This window comes from Martes martes, assembly GCF_963455335.1.
Source record: "Martes martes genome assembly, chromosome: 16".
Lineage (NCBI taxonomy): Eukaryota > Metazoa > Chordata > Mammalia > Carnivora > Mustelidae > Martes > Martes martes.
The window spans coordinates 57,496,313-57,518,504 of NC_137904.1; the positions used below are offsets into that span (position 1 = coordinate 57,496,313).

A 22,192-nucleotide genomic window follows, 5' to 3' on the forward strand; every position below is an offset into this window, starting at 1 on the left:
CCCTGCTCAGGGGTGACTCTGCTTCTCCCTCTCTCTCTGCCCCTCCCCTCCACTTGTTCTCTGTCTCTCGATTTCTCTCTCTCTCTCCAATAAATAAATAAAATCTTTTGAAAAAATATATAAATAAATAAATAGTTTTGAAAAAATTACAAAATTACTGTAGACCGAGTGGCTTACACACAACAGAAATGTATTTCTCACACTTCTGGAGGCTGGAAGGCAAATATCAAAGGGCTGGCAGGACCGGAGTCAGGTTTCTTGTTCATAAACATCATCGTGCGTATCCTCACAGGGCAGAACAGGGAGCTCTGGGGGACCTCTTTATAAGGGCACTAATCTCATCATAAAGACACCACACCCATGACCTGACCACCTCCGGAAGGTCCACCTCCTAATACCGTCACACTGGGGGGTTAGGATTTCACTGTACGAATTTGAAGGAGACATAGTCTATACCAGGAAGGGACCTTCATAGAATTTTTTTTTCTTTAGTTTTTATGATGGGATTTTTGGGTTGTAGTTGTAATGCTATATGGTTACAAAGAAAGACAGGAGGGAGGGCACCTGGGTGGCTCAGGCAGTTAAGCATCTGCCTTTGGCTCAGGTCATGATCTCTGGGTTTTGGGATCGAGTCCTGCTTTGGGCTCCCTGCTCAGTGGGGAGTCTGCTTCCCCCCTTACCCCTTCTCCCCAACTTGTGCTCTCTCTCAATTAAATAAATAAAATCTTTAAAAAGAAAGGAAGGAAGGAAGCAAGCAAGCAAGCAGGCCTTGGGAACACATACCCTACCATCCTTCCCAACCCCACCCTTCTACACACCAGTGGAAAATCACTGCTTTAAACTCAAGGTAAAGGCCACCCACCTACTACCATCCTGAACTTCATACAGAACCAGAACTGCAAAGATCATAAAAATGTCAACGTCTCCAAACAGCTGTTCACTATTCATTCTGTCTCTCCCTAGGGCCTCCGGAGGGGAAGCCTGGGCTCAGGCCGGCCCCAGTCACGTTGCCTATCAGCCCCGTCCTGGCAGCCGTCTTCCTGAGGTCCAGCAGCGGGCTACCTCCGGGCCGACCCACTGCCTCTTTCCCCCTCCCATTAAGACACCATTTGGCAAAATCTCCACAAATCTCTGTAAGCTCACTTCCCATTAATGGTTACTGCCGGAGCCTTCTCTACTTTATTCGCAGATAAAGAAATGAAAACAAATACCCAGTTCAGAGAGCAATTTGATGTATCTGAAGTTAACAAAGCCGCAACGGGTTCAACCTGACAGGCTGTGATGAGTAAAACCCTTTTCATGGGCGGTATTTTGCTTGGGCTCCGAAAGGGGGACAGATGAATCTGAAAAGCTGAACGAACAGAAATAGCATTGGGAGACCAGAGTTGGCGGTTAACCATCTCCTTCCCACAGACCCAAGAGTCTGGGTTCGCAAACCGACTTCTAGCTGCCCGAGAAGGCTACCTTCCCTGTGGGTGCTCAGTCAGGGTCGGGTAAGAGATCCAAACCCATTAGCTCACACTCCACAAGGCACCCTGGACAGATCCACACTGCTGCCCTTCCTGGGTCTAGAAAGCCCATTAAGAGCAAGACCTAAGGGTGCTTGGGTGGCTCAGTGGGTTAAGCCTCTGCCTTCGGCTCAGGTCATGGTCCCAGAGTCCTGGGACCAAGCCCCACGTTGGGCTCTCTGCTCGGCAGGGAGCCTGCTTTCCCCTCTCTCTCTGCCTGCCTCTCTGCCTACTTGTGATCTCTCTGTCAAATAAATAAGTGAAATCTTTAAAAAAAAAAAAAAAAAGTGAGACCTAGGGGAACCTCAGGCCGTCTCAGAGCAAGGGTGGCCTGACTTTGCCACTCTCGACAGCAACATCTGTATTCAGTGACTGTAGCACTTATAAATAATTCTTATCTGTTTATAGGTCTTCCAGAACAAATTCCCCTTCTCACATCAACAGCAAGAATTAATTTCTTTTCAAATGTCCTAGAACAGATGTTTACTGTCAGGCCGATCTTTCTGCCAATTAGCATGGTTCTGGGCGTTCACGGTTATCATGTCCATTCTCAAGCCCCTTCAAATTCTCTCCCTGGACGCACAGCCACTACTCCCAAGCCATTGCTAATTTTCTGTGCAGTCTGTCCACGACTTTCCCCTGGGACCTTCTCCATATTCAAAGCATATATTAGAACAAACACCAAGCAAAAGGTTAAAACAATGATGCTATACAAATTGGTCAATGACTATTTACACTGCCCAGAGAAAGTCCCCACATTCAGACAGCTGATCAAATATACCGGCCCCCATCCCCACCCCCAGTACCGGGGAGCGGTGACCCATCATGAGTGCAAAGAGCCCTCCCCGAGATACGGTCTTAGAAGCCCCAGGTAGGAAAGGCAGAATGAGACCCAGTGGGGGCTGTGCAGAGCCACTGAGCCAGCCCCTGGTCCACTGTTCTGAGAGTCAGGGCCACTGGCCCTAAGATCTTCCTGCCAGGGCGAGTAGAATACACCCCGACAGCCAGTTCACCTGTGACCAGGGTGGATCTCAGAGCAGAACATGGCCACCCACATGGAGGACATCTCAAAGTTCTTATCATGCAGCTATAAACAATGGCAATTAGCCAAGGGGCCAGGGGCCAGAAATGGACACTGACATTCAAGCTTGTGATGAAAAAAAATGACACAGGGTCCTTCCTCCGAGATAAAGTCGTGACTCTCCATCCAACCAACTGTCTGGTCCAGAGGCTGGTCTTTCTATGACACAAGGAATCAATTTCTTATTGGTTCTAAGGACAAGTTTCCAATAATCCTTCCTTTTCTTGATCTGGTCAGGAATTTATGACAGCAAAGAAGGCAGGTAGGCAGATGTCCTACCTGGGCTAGAAGTTCAACACACTCCAGAGAGCCTGACCTGATCCTAGCTCATCACAGTCCAAGAGAAGAAATGACCTCCAACCCCATTCTCCCCTATAGCGTCCTTCTTGTGCCTCCTTCCTTTCTGGGTGAGAAAACAATTAAAGGACCAGTCCCAGATCTCACAGAGGACTTCCACCTACCTCTAGGGCTGGTTGGGACCCAGCATCGGGTGATATTCCTGTCCTGGGTTCTTAGGGACACTGACCCTTCACACCATGTGATTTTAATCAGTGGCACCTGGTTATGATCTCATGGCTGGATTTCAGGCTGTGGTTCACACCACGCTTCTACGTGAGCAAGTAAGTACACGCTCACTCCCCAAACCTAACCCACCAGCACCATTTCAGAAAGGAAAACCTAAAATCTGTGGCTCGCCCCCAGTTCTGGTGTCTCTTTAGATTTTTAAATTTTTACTTTGCAGCTCCTGAAGGGAGTTATCCTCAAGCTACAGGAGGGAAGACTGGAGCCAAGGGGCACGCAACCAGGCAACAGCAGAAGTGAACTTGAGCTCAGGGCTCTGCTGCCCGGTGTCCCCACCTCACTCTCCCATTAATAAGCCCTTGTTGATGTGACACTTTGTCAATGGTCTTGTGCTGGAGCTGGGTGTCATCATCTCCCTGATGACAGTGTAGGCCCCTTAAGGGTCAAGACCATGATCATAATCACTCACTTCTCCCAGTTGCTGGGTCCGCTCAGAGACACAGGGTCACACGGTTCTGTGCCAGCTGAACTCTCTATTTATAACTAAATCTGACATTTCAAATCTGAACTTACCAAAATGTAACTAAGGGAATGATTAGTCATATTACCAAGAGCGTATTTTCTTTTAGAAAAAAAAAAAAGTCCGAATTCACAGGAAAATTCTAGGTAAAAGCCCTAAATGGCTTGAAAGACCTATTTCGCTATCACCGGCGACTCAACAGAGCCATACGTGGGTACATCGAGTCCGAAGAGTGGTACTCACCAGGTGAGGCATCAGGAGGTCAGCCAGGTAGACAAAAGCAGCTCCGAGCGTGAACCCAACGGCCACAGGGAAGAAGGCAAAGGAACCAAAGCCCCCCGAGGACGTGGCCATCTCAACGGCCGGGGCCAGGAGAGACCAATACGAAGCCGCTAACATGACCTGCAAAAGCCCAGTGAAGAAGCCATTAAACCAACCACAACCCCGGCGTCCCAGCATCCCATCAGGATCCCAGCAGGCCTCATCAGGCCTTCCCACTGCCGACTTCAGCCACTCTCTGGGGCCCATGGCGAACCCCACGCAGGCGTTAAGCCCTTCGTCTTTGGTGGTCGGTAATCTCTCAAACCAAAAAGCCACCACCAGAATGCCTGAAGCAGACACCATAGGAACTCACTGGGGTGTGGGATGGACCTTGGAAGGATAGAGTCCAGCAGGCTCTCATCTATCTAGCCTCTAACTCAGTGGGTCTCAACCGTGGGCAACTCTACTCTCTGGTAGAGTTTGGCGACCATGTGCAGAAGCCTTTTTGGTTGTCACAGTAGACGTGTGTCACACACATCCGTCTCCCTTCTATTTTTACCTGGTAGCTCTACGTCTGCTCTCTGGAGCATCAAAGAAGGTATCCTTCTTCTAAGGATATGTAGCAGCCTTTGAAATATTTGAAGACAACCGCTGATCAATGTCAGCCTGGGCTTGCCAACTTTGTTATCTCTCCAAGGAAAGAAGGGAACTAATATTTATTGATCCCCTACTATGTCCAGGGAAATAGATCTTGATATCTTCTTTTATCATTGGCCACAACCCCGGGAGGCAGATGCTGCTTTCTGTTGCTATCCACAGATAAAGAAATCGAATCTAGAAGTAATGAGACCATGTGAAGGAGGTCACATCGTCAGTAAGTGGCAGGTTCACAGACCTGAGCAAGCAGGACCAGAGTCACCTGAATGAGGGCAGAACCATGAAAGGGAAGAGAAAAATGAAGCGGAACCCAAGTCTCAGTGAGGTCAATCAGATAGAACTTCTCCAGTGTTTACTGAATTAAATGCTCATCCACGGCTGTTTACTCTTAAAGATGCTGTGACATCTTCTTGGCAAGGGTACACCCACTCACTACCCATCGTAACCATATGACAGTCATCACTGACATGTAAACTGTTGAATGGGTTTCTAAAAATGATTTAATTATGCCCTGCCTTTTAAAAAAAAAAAAAAAAACAACTGCATCACCCGTCTCCAAAATAACATTCGGAGTGACAGAACCAGGTATTACAAAAGCAACAATAAAGAACAAATCCATGCAGAAAGCAATTTCCCTTCTGCCAACCATCATCCACATACAGTCACTTGCTTTGGGCCTGATTCTCCCACCAAAAGAATTAGTGCCACCCACAGAAAGATTCTATCTGCCTCAGAAACTTCCAGAAAGAAAATGCCTCATCAGTTCAGTTCCATGAGACCGTCCAAGGAAGCTTGTGGACTCCTTCCCCATGCCACAGCTTAACCTGTCCCTTTCCCAGACTGTTGTCTCATGGGATTTAGAATTCAACAGCCCTCGGGAGTTGCTGTTCATGATAAACTCTGCACTGAGAGGACGTGGCCACACCTGTCCGGCAACCTCTCTGTGTGTACATTTCAAAGCCTCGCAAACAGCCCCACCATCAGCGACTCTAATGCCGCATCGTCCAGGAAGGCCACTCATCTCATCCTCCCATCTCTCCCTGCGTCCCTTCCTTGCTGATGCCATGGGGTAGGGGGTGGAGGGTGGGGAGGGAGCACTTCTCTTCTCTTCTGACCAAGCTCCTTTCCATCCCTCTGCATCCCTGGATGCCAACTTTTTCCTCACTTCTGCAGATGAGAAATACAAAATGTTCCCACCGACAAGTGACAGGAGGTAGAGCAGGAGAGAGGTGCCTCTCAGTGGAGAATGCTGGGATGCTGGGATGCTGGGATGCTTGAAAGAGAAGAGCATGCCAGGGGATTCATGTGGGCCCCTCCTGGAGAATCACCATTCTCTATCCTTCCAGCGAAATCCAGGACCCAACTGGATTTCCTTCATGTCTGTTCCTCATCAGACTCCCTGCCTCCTACATAAACTGGACAAATGACCAAAGAAAAATAATGACATCGAACCGGGTTGCCTGTCCGAAGTGACGACAGGGCCCAAAGAAAAGCTATTTATAGAGGGTGTATGTGGGAGACAAAATAATGACCTCTCCTCAAACACAGCCACGTCCTGATCCCCCAAAACCGGGGACTATGTCCCCCTTACGTGGCAAAAGGGACTCTGCAGCAGTGATTAAGTTAAGGACCTTGAGATGGAGAGCTTATCCTGGATGATCCGGGCGGAGCCAATGTGATCCCAGGGTCCTTAGGAAAAGACAAGAAGAGTCAGAGACAGATGTGATGACAAGAGCAGAGGTCACAGTCAGCAAGAGACTGGAAGATGCTGCCGGGCTGGCGTGAAGACGGAGGAAAGGTCATGCACCAAAAAATACGGGCGGCCCCTAGAAAGTGGAAACAGCAAGGAAACAGACTGTCTAGACTGTCCCCTAGAGCCTCCCGAAGGAACGCAGCCCCGCCAACACCTTGACTATAACCCAGTGAAACCATTCTGGATTTCTGAACTCCAGGACTTTCAGATCGTGTATGTGTGTCCTTTTGAGCTGCTACAGTTGTGGTATTCTCTTACGGTGGCAAGAAGAAACTAATAGAGCCTTTGAAGGCATACATTACTTTTTTTTTTTTTTTTAGAGCAGTTATAGGTTCACAGCAAAACAAAGCAGAAAGTACAGAGAAGACCCATGCCCCACAGATTCATAAAGTCCCAGGATAGGCCTCCCACACCTTAGTGGCGTATTCGTTACGGTACACTGATACACCAGTATCATCCGAAGGCCACCCCTTACATCAGAGTTCAGGCGTGCTGTGTACAGCCTATGGGCTTCTAAAAATACATAAAGGTAGGTATCCACCATTACGGTATCATCAGAGGGTCGTTTCACGGCCCTACAAATCTTAGGTGCTCTGTCCATTCATCCCCTCCTCCTCCCAACCCTGGGCAACCACTGATTTCTTTGCAGTTTCCATAGTCTTTTGCCTTTTCTAGAATGTCACACAGTTGGAATCACACGTCCATAGCCTTTTCAGATTGGCTTCTTTCACTCAGGGATATGCTTTTAAGATTCCTCCGTGTCTTTCCATGGCCTGGATAGCTCACTTCTTTTTAGCCCTGAATTCCATGGTCCAGATGGACCCCCGTTCATTAATCCATTCACCTGTGGAAGGACATCTCGATTGCTTTCAAGTTTCGGCAAGTATGAATAATGAATAAAGAGGCTATCAGCAACCGTGTGCAGGTTTTCGTGTACATATAACTCTTCAGTTCATCTGAGTAAATACCAAGGAGCACAACGGCTGAATTGTATGTTAAGCCTTATTTAATAATTCCGCCCACATAGGTGGCCGGCCTGAAACTCTCAATACTAGCAAAGCTCCTTTAAATGTCAAGCATTTTTTAAATCTGGATGTAGCCACACTACCTTCCTGATACAGGAAGTCTGATTAACCCTCATTTACTCCTAACAAGCAGGGCCTGGAGGGGACAGGCTACCAAGAAGGTGGTGAAAAGTGGGCCCAAGACTTCAGGTAATGAGTTCCACAGGGAGGGCCTTGCCAGCCAGTCCCTTTATGACCCAGATGACAGATACCCAAAGCCCTCCTACTGCTACAACAAGGCTTATAAAGGCAAAAACTAGTCTAGCAGCACCAGCCCTGAAGACATCAGATAGAAGCATGAGGGCCACACAAGGGGCACCTTCCTCTTCCCCCCTTTGTCTAGAAAAGGAATGCATAATCAAGTTTTAGGGCACACGGCAGGGGCCTCACTCTTCCCCCAAAGCCCTTTTCTTGCCTCTTCATTGCCAAAAATAAAACGTAAAGTCCAATCCATCAAATGCACTACAGGAAAGCTTGCATGAACCCCATCCTCCAAGCCAGGGGTTGCCAAGACCAAAGAGGCCCCAATGTTTGCTCAAGCGAGCATTTCAATAACAATGGCAATCCCTGTGAGAAGAGCTAAGGAGGAAATATGTTTTTTTTAAAAAGAGAACCGAGTATCTCACTTCTGTCTGGCTGGCTTGGTAGGCCGACTGCAGGGCCTGGAAACCCAAAGATGGAAGGGCGTGATTGTCAGGCAAGCTGACGTTTGAGGAGCTGTGTCTGCTCCTCACGTCCCATGCCTGACGTTGATCCTGCCCTGGCTCTCTTCTTGACACGCTGCCCGGGGCATCTCAGCCCCTAACTGATCCCAACATTCATCCCTACAGAGGGATGAGTGAGAGAATGGATGATCTGAGTTCCTTTTATTTTTTTTTTTTTTAAAGATTTTATTTATTCACTTGACAGACAGAGATCACAAGTAGGCAGAGAGGCAGGCAGAGAGAGAGAGAGAGAGGAGGAAGCAGGCCCCCCGCCGAGCAGAGAGCCCGACGCGGGGCTCGATCCCAGGACCCTGAGACCATGACCCGAGCCGAAGGCAGAGGCTTTAACCCACTGAGCCACCCAGGTGCCCCGATCTGAGTTCCTTTTAAAGAAAATGGATGTCGGGGCACCTGGGTGGCTCAGTGGGTTAAAGCCTCTGCCTTCGGCCCAGGTCATGATCTCAGGGTCCTGGGATCGAGCCCCGCATTGGGCTCTCTGCTCAGCGGGGAGCCTGCTTCCTCCTCTCTCTCTGCCTGCCTCTCTGCCTACTTGTGATCTGTCCGCCAAATAAATAAATATATAAATAATCTTAAAAAAAAAAAAAGGAAAATGGATGTCGATCTTGTTCACGGTTGACAAAAGGTGGGAACAGCCCAAATGTCCATTAACAGGTGAATGGAGAAATAAAATGTTCCACTTGACCAAGTACTTTTCAGCCATGAGAAGGAACGGAGTGCTGGGGACATATTACAATACAAGGGAGCCTCAAAAACATTAATGACGTGAAGTGGAAGAAGCCAGACACAGAAGACCACATAGAATATGATTCCAATTAAAGAAAATGTGCTGCATCTATATGCACAATGGAATATGACTCAGCCATCAAAAAAATGAAATCTTGCCATCTGCAACGATATGGATGGAACTAGAGGGTATTATGCTAAGCAAAATAAGTCAGTTAGAGAAAGACAATCATCATATGATTTCCCTCACATGTGGCATTTAGGAAATAAAACAGAAGAAGATCATAGGGGAAGGGAGGGAAAAATAAAATAAAACCAAATGAGAGAGGGAGGCAAACCATAAGAGACGCTTAACTACAGAGAACAAACTGAGGGCGCGTGGAGGGGAGGGGGGTGGGTGGGGGGATGGGGTAACTGGGGGATGGACATTGAGGAGGGCCGGAGACGTAATGAGCACTGGGTGTCACGTGCAACTGATGAATTACTGCACTCTACCTCTGAAACTAATAACACACTGCATGTTAATTAAGATTAAATTTAAAAAATAAAAGATTTTTTAAAAAGGTAAGTAAAAGACTATAATTCCATTCACACAAAAATCCACAATAGGTCAATCCTAGACACAAAACAGATTAGTGACTGACGGGATGGTGGGAGCCGGGAATAGGGGAGCCACTGTCTAACGGGCGCAGGGCCCTCCTTGGGGGTGAGGGAAATATCTGGAACTAGACAGAGCTGATGGTCGCACAACACTGTGAATGTACTAAATGCCACTGAATTTTACACTGCAAAATGGTGAACATTATGTGGATTTTATCTCAATTTAAAAAAAGGAAGCTTGAGCTAGCCCTAACCGTTCGAACCCCATCTTGCACGACTGCCCCCTGCTACATGCTGAGCCCTCCAGTCCCACCCCCCATGCCTTGGCCCAAGCACTTCTATCTGCAAAAATGCCAAAACACCAAGACCTACCTCTCATGCCCTTTCTTCCAAGCATCCAAAACCCTTTACCACATGTATATACACACAGAAATGGGTGGGAACACGCAGAATTTAGAATCAGGTCCAAATTCACATCTTGGCTTTGCCTCTTCCTAGTTAGGAAGCCCCCAAGCAAATAACATAAAAGCTCTCTGTGGGTCAGGTTTTTTTTTTTTGTTTTGTTTTGTTTTTAAAGACTCTACTTATTTATTTGACAGAGAGAGACACAGCAAGAGAGGGAACGTAAGCAGGGGGAGTGGGAGAGAGAGAAACAGGCTTCCCGCCTAGCAGGGAGCCTGATGCATGACTCGATCCCAGGACCACAGGATCATGACCTGAGCCAAAGGCAGACACTTAAGGACTGAGCCACCCAGGCACCTCTGCAGCTCAGTTTTGAGCAAACCAAACATAGGGGCAATGCTTACTCTACAACAAGATTATCTTAAAAATGATATGGTGGGGGGGGAACCTGGGTGGCTCCGTGGATTGAGGCCTCTGCCTTCGGCTCAGGTCATGATCTCAGGGTCCTGGGATTGAGCCCCGCATCGGGCTCTCTGCTCAGCGGGGAGCCTTCTTCCCCCATCTCTCTCTGCCTGCCTCTCTGCCTACTTGTGATCTCTGTCAAATAAATAAGTAAAATCTTAAAAAAATGATATGGGGCAATGTACATTCCACACCTACCTAGTTCCTGGAGGGAAGTTAAGGGTCAAGTTCTTCCCCGAGCCTGCCTTCACTCAGCATGCTCCCACCCCCTCCTCCAAGGTGGCCCCTTTCCAACACACTGGACTCATTATTTGTGTCCATATCCCCCAGGGACCAGGAGGACGGCCCCGCTAGAGCATCTCTGTATGGCAGCACCGCAGGTCTGAGCAGTCCTGAAGCAGACCGTCGGTACTGGTTGCCTAAATCAATTCTGTGATCCCTGCTAATGATGGGGAGCAGTGGGGGCGGAGAAATCAAAAGAAGGCATAATCAGGAAGTGATTCAACACTCATTTTTTTTAGTCTACTACCTAAATTTTAAAGTGATTTTACCTTCCAATTTAAGTACTATACAGGCTCATACTCAAATGCCTTCACTCTTTGACAAACACTGTATGAGTCATTGTTTAACATAGCGGAGTTTTTCTTAGGTGTGGAAAGAAGGTGGTATAGAATTTTCAGAGCACCACGGAAAATCTGTTGAATAGAGTCTACTGATAGAGTTGAAAGGGGTTTGAGGAGGCTGCCCAGTCCAAAGGCTTCCTTTAACAGGAAGGAAAACCGAGACCCAAAGGGATCCAGCAGTGGCTTTTCTCAAAGCCCCAGCACAAGCTGATCCCATCCAAAGCTAACGGCACCAGCCCCACATCAAGCTCCTACCATCCTTCCCCCCTCTGCACCCCCCCCCGGCCCTCCACTGACCCTGAGTCTTTTAAGAAATTCTAAGAGCTACAGAGTGAAGACAAAGTTGAAGTTAGTGCCTCCCTTATCACCAGGCAAAGCATCCCACAGCCACAGCCTGGGATGAATTAGCTTCAGCAATCATCTGATGCAACCTTGATCCCGTGGACATCCCCACCATGGGGATATAAGCTGCTTCAAGAAAACCTAGCACTAGGAAATATTGGGCAACTCGTCAACAGGAGAAATTATCCTGTTAAACATTTTTCTCTTCAAGCTTCATCAGGCCTTACAAACCGAAATAAACCTTAAAAACCAAAACCCATAGCCCGTGACTGCCTTAGAGGGAGGGAAACGAACAGTTCTGTAACTGGAAAGATAATGTCCCCTTAGCATGGCTGAAGCTGGTAGTTTCAAGACGAAGTCTACGCAGACTACGCTCTCGGTGTAGGTCTCTGAAGGAAGGGCACACCTTCCTCCCTTGCAGACCGCACTTTAAAACAAGAACATTTTAAACGCAGCACGTACCCTGGGGTGGGTGCTGGGAACAGAAGAAGGACGGCAGTGGGAAAAACAGTGAAATCCAACTGGCATCTGGGGCTGAGGGAACAGCGAGGTACTAATGTTAATTTCTTGGCTTTGACAAATGTGCTGTGGTTATGTAACATGGTTAGGGGAAACTGGGTGAGAGTATGCAGACATTCCCTGGGCTGTTTTTGAAACTTTTCTCAAAATCTAAAACACTTCCAAACAAAGAGTTTATTAAAAATTAATAGTAACAGTTACCAAGGCCTGAGAGGAGATGGAGGGGGATCATGGCGGGGAGGAACATGAGCTGCGCGAACAAAGACGCCAAGAGGGCCCACGGTTTGCCTTGTGCGGTCAGCAGAGGGGCTGGGTGGGATGACACTACTCGTGATGGGGGGGGGGGCGGGTACTGCGTGTCTCATAAGCTCCACCTCTGGAAAACCTACAGCTTCCTCCCTGGGATTCAGAGAGGTTGAGTAAGTCACCCAAGGACGCCCAGCAGGAAGTGACAGAGCTGGGATCTAAAACCGAGGTCAAGCTCTTAATCCCAAAGCTCCACTCGTCTCAGACATCTGAGATTCCTCAGAAACAACAACACTCACGATGTCACCTACTCAGTGGTCCAACCAGAGAATGATTTCCCCCTAAATATACCTGTCATGTTTACGTGTTTATGATAGCCATGTTTACTGTCCCGATGTGTACATTCTAGCCCATTCTGGAATATCGTGGGATATAAGCTGTGGAACTTGGAATTACATGCGGCCAGTTGGACACAAGCTGCTGGATCCTGAATTCCCACTGGGCTTAAGGTACAGGGATAGGCAGGATCTCGACCACAAAGACAGAAGGAGAGGGAGAGCAGGGGCAGGTACGGACTGACAGACACCCTGAGGAGGCTGACCCCTGTTTGCCCCCTAGAACCCAGATCAGCCCAGGGACAGAGGGCCCAGAGCGATGGGAAATGGGCATGCCTATGGGATGGCAAAGAGGCCTGGTGGAAAGTGCGGCTAAGGAGCCATCGGACCCCAGATTCTTCCTCCACCTCAGATGGCCAAGCCCATGCGCGGCCAGGGGAAGAGCACTCCACTGAAAACAAGAGAATGGGAGAGACTGTGTGCTCAATGGGGGTGCCCAGAGTGCTCCCACGTCCCAGCCCAGCTGCTGCCCCGGCCGCCCCCACCCCCCCACCATGGGCAGCTTCTCCCCCAGCACTGCCTCCCCAGATACCCTGCACACATGACCCCGGGCCAGGCTCTGCTTCTGGGGCAGCCGGCTAAAGACTGTTCACCTCCTGGTACCCTACTGGTCAGCAGGACCTGGGCTTCAAGAGCCCAGAGGAGAAGAGGAGCTGGGAGACTCCTGGGAAGAGCAAAATCGGGAGAGCCCCCGGCCAGTGTGCATGTCTGGAGGAGAGACTTACAGACCTCTACGCGGGAGACCGGTGGGCAGCCGCGGGGGGAATGGAGACCTTTACTAAATGCTGGAAATCACAGCTGCATGAGAAAGGAAATTCATGAATAATACTTACAGACTTCATGTAAGCAGACCCATGAGGGTCTTACTAAGTAACTTACTTATTTACTGTGAGAAGATATACATAACATCGAAGTTGGCATGTTAAAGCCTACCCAACTCAGAGCACTTCATCACATTCACAATGTTGCGTGAGCATCATAGGTGTTTCGAAAACTTCCTCACCACCCCAAACAGAAACTCTGTAACCACGGAGCAGTAACTGCCCATTCTGTCCGCCTCTCCCCTCCCCGCACTCCCGGGAACCTCTAATCTACGCTCCGTGTCTACAGATGCGCCTATTCTAGATGCTGCGTGTAAGTGGAATCATGCCCCATTTGCCCCTTTGCGTCTGGATTACTTGGCTTCATGCGTCTGAGGTTTCACCCACACGCCAGCGGGTGTCACAACTGCGTTCAACGATGGCTCGAGACTATTCCAGGATGAAGCTGCAGCTACTGAACTGATCTAAAAGCTAGAACGTATCTGTAGTGTGGGACGCAGCTGGAGATGAGAGCACCAGGTCCTCATCTTCCACACCTGCGAGTCACTGGCTGCCCTGAAAGCTGGGAGAGACCAGCAGTGGCAGAGTAGGCACGGGTGACAAACGCGGAGGCAGCCGGACGAAGAAACAGCTAAAAATGGGCCGTTCCCGCTCGTCCCTGAGAAGCAGGAGGCAGGGGCGGGGAAGGTCAGCAGCCTGCCGGCTTTGTTGTCAACCCAGGAAAACAACTTGACTTTTTATTTATTGTTTATGAAGATTTTATTTATTTGAGAGAGAGAGAGAAAGCACAAGTGGGGCCTGGGGGGAGAGAGGGAAGCAGGATCCCTGTGAGCAGGGAGCCCGATGGGTGGCTCGATCCCGGAACCCCGGGACCATGACCTGAGCTGAAGGCAGATGCTTAATCAACTCAGCCGCCCCCAGACGCCCCACAACTTGACTTTTTAAACTATACATGCACATATCTTTGGGGAGAATTTCAAAATAAATTGATAATATCACTTTTAGAATTTTTAAAATTTAAATATATAAATAAATATCATAAATAAATGTCTAAAACAATTTCTGGATGTTTTAATAATGAAAAGCCAATGGGAGAAAGGGATCCTATATACAAAAACTCTATTTCCCGAAATGTCTCTGCAGGATAATGAGACACACCCACCCCGGATGGTGTGCTTTTGCTCCAGGCTCCCCTAATCACAGCCTCGATACCATCAGGCTGAAAGGGACTAGTGGAGACATTTAAAATGAGCAGAGAGTTACAAGCTCTCTCATGTTGCCGGAAACTAAAATCCCCCATTTCCCTTCTGCAGTTCCCAAAACCTAGCAAAACTCATGATGCTTCTTTTCTCAGAGCATCGTGCAAAATGCCACAGGGATCCATAATTTATAATGCTATTAATTTCCCTCTGGGGTCAGAGGTACCAGCACAGAATGATCAAAACAATCAGCTAACCACCTCACCCACAGCAGGCAAACCTTTTCATTTCCGCTCCAGTGTTCATTTTGAGACAATTTCTGCTCTGGAAATAAGAATGAATTTGTAAAGAGCTCCTTAAGGATCATAATATTCCGGCACGGTATGTGCAGCTAAGCCTTTCTGTAATGACAGGAAAGACAAGCCACAGAAGAAAATTTCCCTCTTAACGAAAAGGGAAGAGGAAATCATTTGACGTAGATCATTTACAAAGCATTGATTATCAGTATCAATTATTCGATGTGCATTACTCTAAGGAAAGTGTACTGAAGTCTGGGCAGAACACAGAGTTCAAAATAACCTCATCCAACCCAAGCCATGCTACAAGGAAGTTCCTCCTTAAATGTTTGTCAAAGCAAACGGATGTGGACTCCAACCTCTAAGTCCACTGTAGAATCAAGAAGGAGGCACAAACGTGGGGCGCCTGGTTGGCTCAGTCAGTTAAGCATCTGCCTTCAGCCAGGCCGTGAACCCAGGGTCCTCAGATCGAGCCCTGCATCAGGCTCTCTGCTCGGCAGGGAGTCTGCTTCTCCCTCTGCCCCCACCACCTTCCCACCCGGCTCGTGCTCTGTCTCTCAAATAAATAAATAAATACAATCTAAAACAAAAACAAAACAGTATGAACAAACTCACAATCCATGAAAGTTAGGCAATAATGACTCCCAAAGTACCTACGTTGAGGAATGTCTCCAACCTCTGTCCCTAAATCAGATACGAAATTAAATTTTACAAGTCAATCGGTAAGTACCTCATCAGTGACTATTACAGGCCCAACATCACGCTGGACCCTAGAGGCCTGGGAGGGAGGAAGAAAGGTATAAAAGCTAATCTGGGTCTTGACTTTGAGGGGCAGACTGGGTACCATAATAAGACTATGAAGATGCCTGAAATAAGTAGAGGCGGCATCTGAAACAATAAAGGAAACCTCCTGGCATCCCAAGAAAGAGAATGACAACACTGTTAAAGAGTAAAACATCAGGCGCGCCTGGGTGGCTCAGTCGGTTAAGTGTCCAACTCTTCATTTTGGCTCAGGTCATGCTTTCAGGGTTGTGAGATCGAGCCCCACGTTGAGCTCTTTGCTCAGTGCAGAATCTGCTTGAGATTCTCTCTCTTCCTCTGCCTCTGCCCCTCCCCCACTCCCAGGCACATGTGCAAGTGCTCTTTCTCTCTCTAATTAATTAAATCTTTAAAAAAAAAGAAAAAGTAAAACACCAGAGGAAACACGGTGAGGGGCTCCTGACAGTTGCACCTGGTTTGGAAAGGAGAACAAGGGCAGGACCTTCTAGCCGTCAGGGAGGCAAGCACGCCAAAGCTTATGTTGTGGGGACCGCAGGGTGCCCAGCCCAGCTAGAAGAGAGGGTGTGCGTTGGGGTCCCACGGGACAGTGAGGTATGATTCAGAAGCCACGCAGAGTGGCTTGGACTCAAGACACGGGTGGGTTGTTTCCAACTCTCGTTGCGCACTAGAATCACCTGGAGTTTTCCAACTCCAGGATGTTGCTTTATTTCCCTCCATCTCACTCATGTTCTCCAAATTTCTTTATTTGTTTTCATGTATGTCATCTGTCCGCTCTCACTAAGGAAGCTCCTCTTGGCCAGAGTTCCTGTCTCATATATTACAAGCCTCAGTGCCTGACTCGTTAACTGTTTCCTGAATTAATTAATCCTGCCCCCAGGATCATCTTCTAAATCATATTTGAGACCCTTTCCCATGCTCCCCACCCCTCAAAGTTCTCCACAGCTCCCTGATTCTTTACTGAATAAAGTTAAAACATCTTGGCACAGTATCCCGGCTCTCTCGGCTTGTTCCCATCACCTTTCTGTGCTTCCTGTGTGTGTTCTGCCTGGACCTTGGCTGTTCCTGGAACCAGCCCGGCCATTCCTGGAATGCTTAGTCTCTGCTGGTTTCCCAACTCTCACGGGAGTGTCAGGTTTCACACACAACACTCTGTAGGAGGTCTCCCCATGGGGATCCCTCCAGCCTGGGCTTCTCCGGCCCCAGCAATGCCTTCAGCCTCCTGGTGTGTCTTTGACGGGCTTCCTGCCCTCCCTGAGATGGGCTAGGATCCCAGCTCCCTGTCGCCTGTCTCCCACCATTGGATGGCACGTTTCTTTGCACGTCAAGGTGTGTGAGCCCAAGCCAACCCATCTATATGTGTTATAGAAGTGGATTACAATTTAGGAGATCCGTGACCCGGTGGTGGGGGTTTGAGGGGCCTCTGGCGGCTGGGGGTGTCTCCCCTTTGTTGTGTGTTTTACATGCGGATCCTCCTGGGTACACAGCTCGTACTTCATGTTCACATGCATTTTATTAACATGTCTATACGCCGTTGTCAGGATGGGTAAGTGGGGCTTCCATCCCTCGGTACTCTTGTATTTAGATCCTAAGGCTCTGACTAAATTCTTCTCTCAAATCCTTAGCTCTAATAGGAGTGAGAGACCTATAATAAACATTATAATATCTAGTATTTATCAAGTCTTGAGGCCTGTTTTTGTTTTAGGCATTTAACATGTGCTATGATATTAATCCTTACGCTGTAGTAGAAGAGAACCCCCCATCACCACCACCACCACATAAGGACTGTGTCATGCTCCAAAGCAAGAACTCGAGCCACACAGGCTGGATTTGAATCTTGGCTCTGGGCCGAGAATCTTGGGCCAGGGTCCCTCTCAAAGTTCTAGAGAAGAAACTTCCCTTGCCTCTTCTGGCCTCCAGGACGACAAACCATCCTTGGTGTGTCTTAGCCCGTAGACACATCGTTTTTGTCATGTGGCTGACATGTGGCTTCTGCCTGAATGTCTCTAGGTCTGTGTCCAAATTTCCCTCTTCCTAAAACACCAGTCATATGGAACTTTGGGCTCACCCTAAAGCGTACGATCTCATCTTTACTTGATGACATCTGCAAAGACCCTATTCTCCAATAAGATCACATCCACAGGTTCTAAGTGGACAGAGATTGGGAGGCAGCGGGCGGGGGTTGGGAGGTGGAGGGACACCGTGCAACCTAGTGCAGATGGAAATCAAGGTGACGTCTGGTTTGGGGCCTGTGCAGTGTAGCAAAAGGTGGTGCCCTCGACTGAGAAGAGAAAAACTCAGGGACAGCAGAGGTGGAGGGCAGGATGGGGAAGAAGTGAATGAAGTCGGGCGGTTGAGAGTTCTGGCTTGAACTTGTCAAGTCTGAGCAGCCCATCAGATGGTCAGCTAGGGAGCTGCAGAGGAAGGAACAGTCGACATCCCAGGCGAGGAGACGGTGAGGAGGCCACAGGGCCATCTGCTGCCTTGGGCTGGGGTGGCAGCTGCTGCAGTGAGGGCGGGGGAAAGCCGCGAACAGGTGGCAGGTGCAGAGGGGACTGGCGTAGGGTGAGGGACAGGGAGAAACTCAAGACTGATTTCGGAAGCCTCTGCTGCAAATAATAATTTAGAGACATAAACTAGGCACAGGATATAAATAATCAGCTCATCACCAAAGACATGCCCAAGGCTACTAAAGAACTAATAAGATGTTAAACCTCACCTGTAATCAAGAATCAAAGAAATGAGGGGGTGGGGGGTTGGGCGAGCCTGGTGGTGGGTATTAAGGAGGGCACGTATTGCACGGAGCACTGGGTGTGGTGCCTAAACAATGAATTTTGGAACACTGAAAAAAAAATAAAATAATTAAAAAAAAAGAATCAGAGAAATGTGTATCACTGGGCTTAGGGCACAGACTCCAGAATCAGACAGACTTCAGACAAATTCCAGCAGTGCCTGGGCAGATCCGTCCCCTCCGTAAGCTCTGTTTTATTACCTGCAAAACTGAAGGGCAGCCCCTAGCTCATCCAGTTGTCGTGAGGATGAAGTGAGCTAACCCACATACGTGGCTTGGAATGCTGGCTGGTACTATGGCAAGGCACCGCTTCTTTACCCAGCTGGAAACTGGTTTATTTTTTTTTTAATATTTTATTTATTTATTTGACAGTGAGAGAGGGAGAGCGCACAAGCAGGGGGAGCAGTAGGCAGAGCGGGACGGAGAAGCAGAGTCCCGCTGAGCAGGGAGCCCGATGTGGGGCTCAATCCCAGGACCCCAGGATCGTGACCTGAGCCAAAGGCAAACACTTAACCGACTGAGCCACCCAGGTTGACCTACTTTTTTTTTTTTTTTTTTTTAAGGAAGCTCTATGCCCAACATGGGGCTCCAACTCACGACCCTGAGATCAAGAGTCACATGCTGTACAGACTGAGCCAGCCAGGTGTCCCCTGGAAACTGTCTTTAAATGCATGTCCCCCGGGGCGCCTGGGTGGCTCAGTGGGTTAAAGCCTCTGCTTTCAGCTCAGGTCATGATCCCAGCGTCCTGGGATCGAGCCCCGCATCGGGCTCTCTGCTCAGCAGGGAGCCCGCTTCCTCCTCTCTCTCTGCCTGCCTCTCTGCCTACTTGTGATCTCTGTCTGTCAAATAAATAAATAAAATCTTTGTAAAAAAAAAAAATAATAAATAAATGCATGTCCCTGTGGGGCACCTGGGTGGCTCAGGCATTTAAGTATCTTCCTTCTAGTCAGCATCTGTCCGTGGCGAATCTGCTTCTCCCTCTGCCCTCTCCCTCCCTCAGCCCCTCCCCTTGCTTGTGCTCTCTCTCAAATAATAGTCTTAAAAAATAAATAGTCTTAAAAAATAATAATAAAATAGGGGCACCTGGGTGGCTCAGTGTGTTAAGCCTGTGCCTTCAACTTAGGTCATGGTCTCAGGGTCCCGGAATCGAGCCCCGCATCGGGCTCTCTGCTCAGCAGGGAGCCTGCTTCCCCTTCCCCTCTCTACCTGCTTCTCTGCCTACTTGTGATCTCTCCCTCTCCGTCAAATCAATAAATAAAATTTTTTTTTAAAAAATAATAATAAAATAAATGCATGTCCCCACTGCTACTGCAGCAGAGTCAGGAACCAAAGAGGAAGAAAGGCGGCTCTTAGGGAGACCTCAGAAAACTCAGGGAAGCAACATTTATAAAGAGAAAAATCTATCATTTATATCAAATTCATGAAAAAAAAAAAAGACCCATGGACAAGGACAGGGTGAAGGGAGGGAAGAAATAGGAAGAATAAGAAGTTTCTAGAAACTGAAACTATGAAAACATTAAAAAAAAAAAAAAGAAGACACTTTTGCTCTTTCTGTGGAGTTGAAGTCAATGAAACTTCCCACCAAGCAGAACAAAATAGCAGAGTGATCATAAAATAAAGAAGAGAGGAAAATGAGAGGTTCATTCAGGAAGCCCAATCGCTCACTAATAAGATTAACTGAGAGAGAGAGGGTGGAGGTCAAGTGGGGGGAACTACTGAAGAAACCTAAAGATAACGCTGACCAGAACTTAAGGATACTGGTTTCCAAATCAGAAAATTGTGAAATAGATTCCTTTAGAAATATGGGGGAAAATTTCTCAAGAAACAGACAGAAGTGGCTACTTTTGGGAAAGAGACAGGGCTGTGAGAGGCACGGGGGAGAGTGTTGTGGTTTTTTTTTTTTTTCTTTATAAGCCTTCTATTAACATTTGTTCTTTCTAGATGTGTGCATTGATGGCCCTGAGAAAAGAAAACAATTCAAAAGCTCAAGTCCAATTTAAATGAGCAACAAGTCATCAGCTAAAAATATCCCGGTGGTGCGAGCAGTTAAGCGCATTTCAATTATACCTGGATAAAAATGAAAACAGATATGGCCAGTTCTTGGGAGGGGAACCTTAAAAGCACCAAGATAACAAGAAAACATGTGGGAAATACCAAATTAAAAGAACGCGTTTTTAAACGTTATGTATGGTGTGATCCTGTTATTTTTAAGTTATACATGAACAAAGAAATTCGTCCAAGATCCAAATGTATCCAAGCATCCAAGATGGCGCGGCTGAGAAGGTGGGACGAGTCTGTGTAGGGAAGATAATCAGCTATAGGGGGGCAAAGGATGCTCAGTAGTAAGGGGGCCACAATACTGAAGGAAAGCTGCTCCAAACCATAATGCCCATGTTTCTCACCTAGGTCAATTCCAAATTCCACGTGTGTCCTCCACGCACAACCCTTGACAGGGCATAACAGTAGTCAAAATGTACTGGGCATTTACTACGTGCTGATCACTGCACTAAGGCATTTTGACTTAAGGTATTTTGACTCGTTTCATGGACACGACAACCCTATAGAGGAGACAGTACTGTTTGGCAGACAAGGACGCTGAGGCTTACGAAGTCTAGGCTCCCACAACGAGTGAGGAGAGAAACCAGGCTCAAACCCAAGCAAGGTGACTCCAGAGCCCATTGTAACACCAAAGCACAGGCCCTCTAGAGAAAAGGCTCCACCCCGCAGTGCCCAACGCCCCCTGCCCTTGGCTCACCCCAAGCCAATGACAGTTTGAGACATTTCCTGGCATGGCTACATCCTGAGAAGTTCATTGTAATTAAATCATGGGGAAATTTTCAAAGTGCTTCAGAGATGTAATGAGTTTACATTCAATTAATCCCTTCCTTCATTGGAAGAATCGGGAAGATGGATTTCCTTATAGACTCAGAGGATTTCTCATCGCCTATTTTGAGATTTCATCCTGGTGTTCCAGGGCTGTCCATCAGGGCACACAGATGGTCTAGAGAACTTGGGCTGGGTCTAAGGGCAGCCAACCCCCCCAAGGAAAACCTCTAATGCACTCACCAGCTCATTCAATGCTTATATGAAAAATATTTTTGAGGGCAAACTATGTTGGAGTTCCTGTACTAGGGACCAAGTCCCAGTGGTAAAAAAGACAGCCCCTGCCTTCCAGGTGCTTCCAGTTTGGGAATCAGAGAAGAGAAATGAACAAGCAGTCAGGGTCTGGGGAGAAGTCCTAGAGAGAATAAGAGAGAGCTGCAGAGGCTTGTCAGGGAAATCCCATCTCAGATAGGGGCAAGTAGATGAAGACAGGGAATATGAGATGCTCAATCCATTACGGAGCAAAGTTCTCAATGACAAGGATGTGGAAGGGATCAGGCTCCCAGAGAGAAAGAGCAGGCAAACCCACAGGACTTGGGAAATGACGTCCATCATGACAAAACTGAGTTCAAACAAATGAGAGGTTAAGTTCTCCCTTGACCCGTTAGCAACGATCTACCTCCCAACTCAACCTACCCAGGACCATAGGCGCTTCTATTCCAAACCAGCAGGATGCTGGCTCTCTCCAACAGGGAGGGGCTCACCCTCTCCAGGGGCTGCATAAGATGAGGTCCCACTGTGGGTGCTCAACAATGATTCATGAAACAGAGCAAGGGAATATGAAATATTTAGGCACAGTAGGCTCTCAAAGGAAGGAGGGGTGGGTGGGTGGATAGGACCCATTCTTCCCCTTCTGTCCATCCACCCATCCATCCATCCATCCGCCCGCCCACCCACCCACCCATCCATCCATCCATCCGCCTGCCCAAACGCCCACTCACCATCCATCCATCCATCCATCCATCCATCCATCCACCTGCCCGCCCATCCACCCATCCATCCATCCATCCATCCATCCATCC

General features: G+C 48.1%; 1 protein-coding gene across 5 annotated transcripts in view; it reads right to left on the reverse strand.

Moving 5' to 3' along the window:
- The window catches only part of SLC39A11 (solute carrier family 39 member 11), a 325,005-nt gene that overhangs the window by 278,497 nt on the left and 24,316 nt on the right, over positions 1–22,192 (reverse strand). For 4 of the 5 annotated variants that reach the window (XM_080826002.1, XM_080825999.1, XM_080825998.1 and 1 more), the window contains exon 4: positions 3,875–4,033. The exons of the other annotated variant lie outside the window; for it this stretch is intronic. In XM_080826002.1, coding sequence (XP_080682128.1) covers positions 3,875–4,033 — 159 coding nt within the window. The remainder of the gene's footprint in view (positions 1–3,874; positions 4,034–22,192) is intronic. 5 annotated transcript variants of the gene reach the window in all.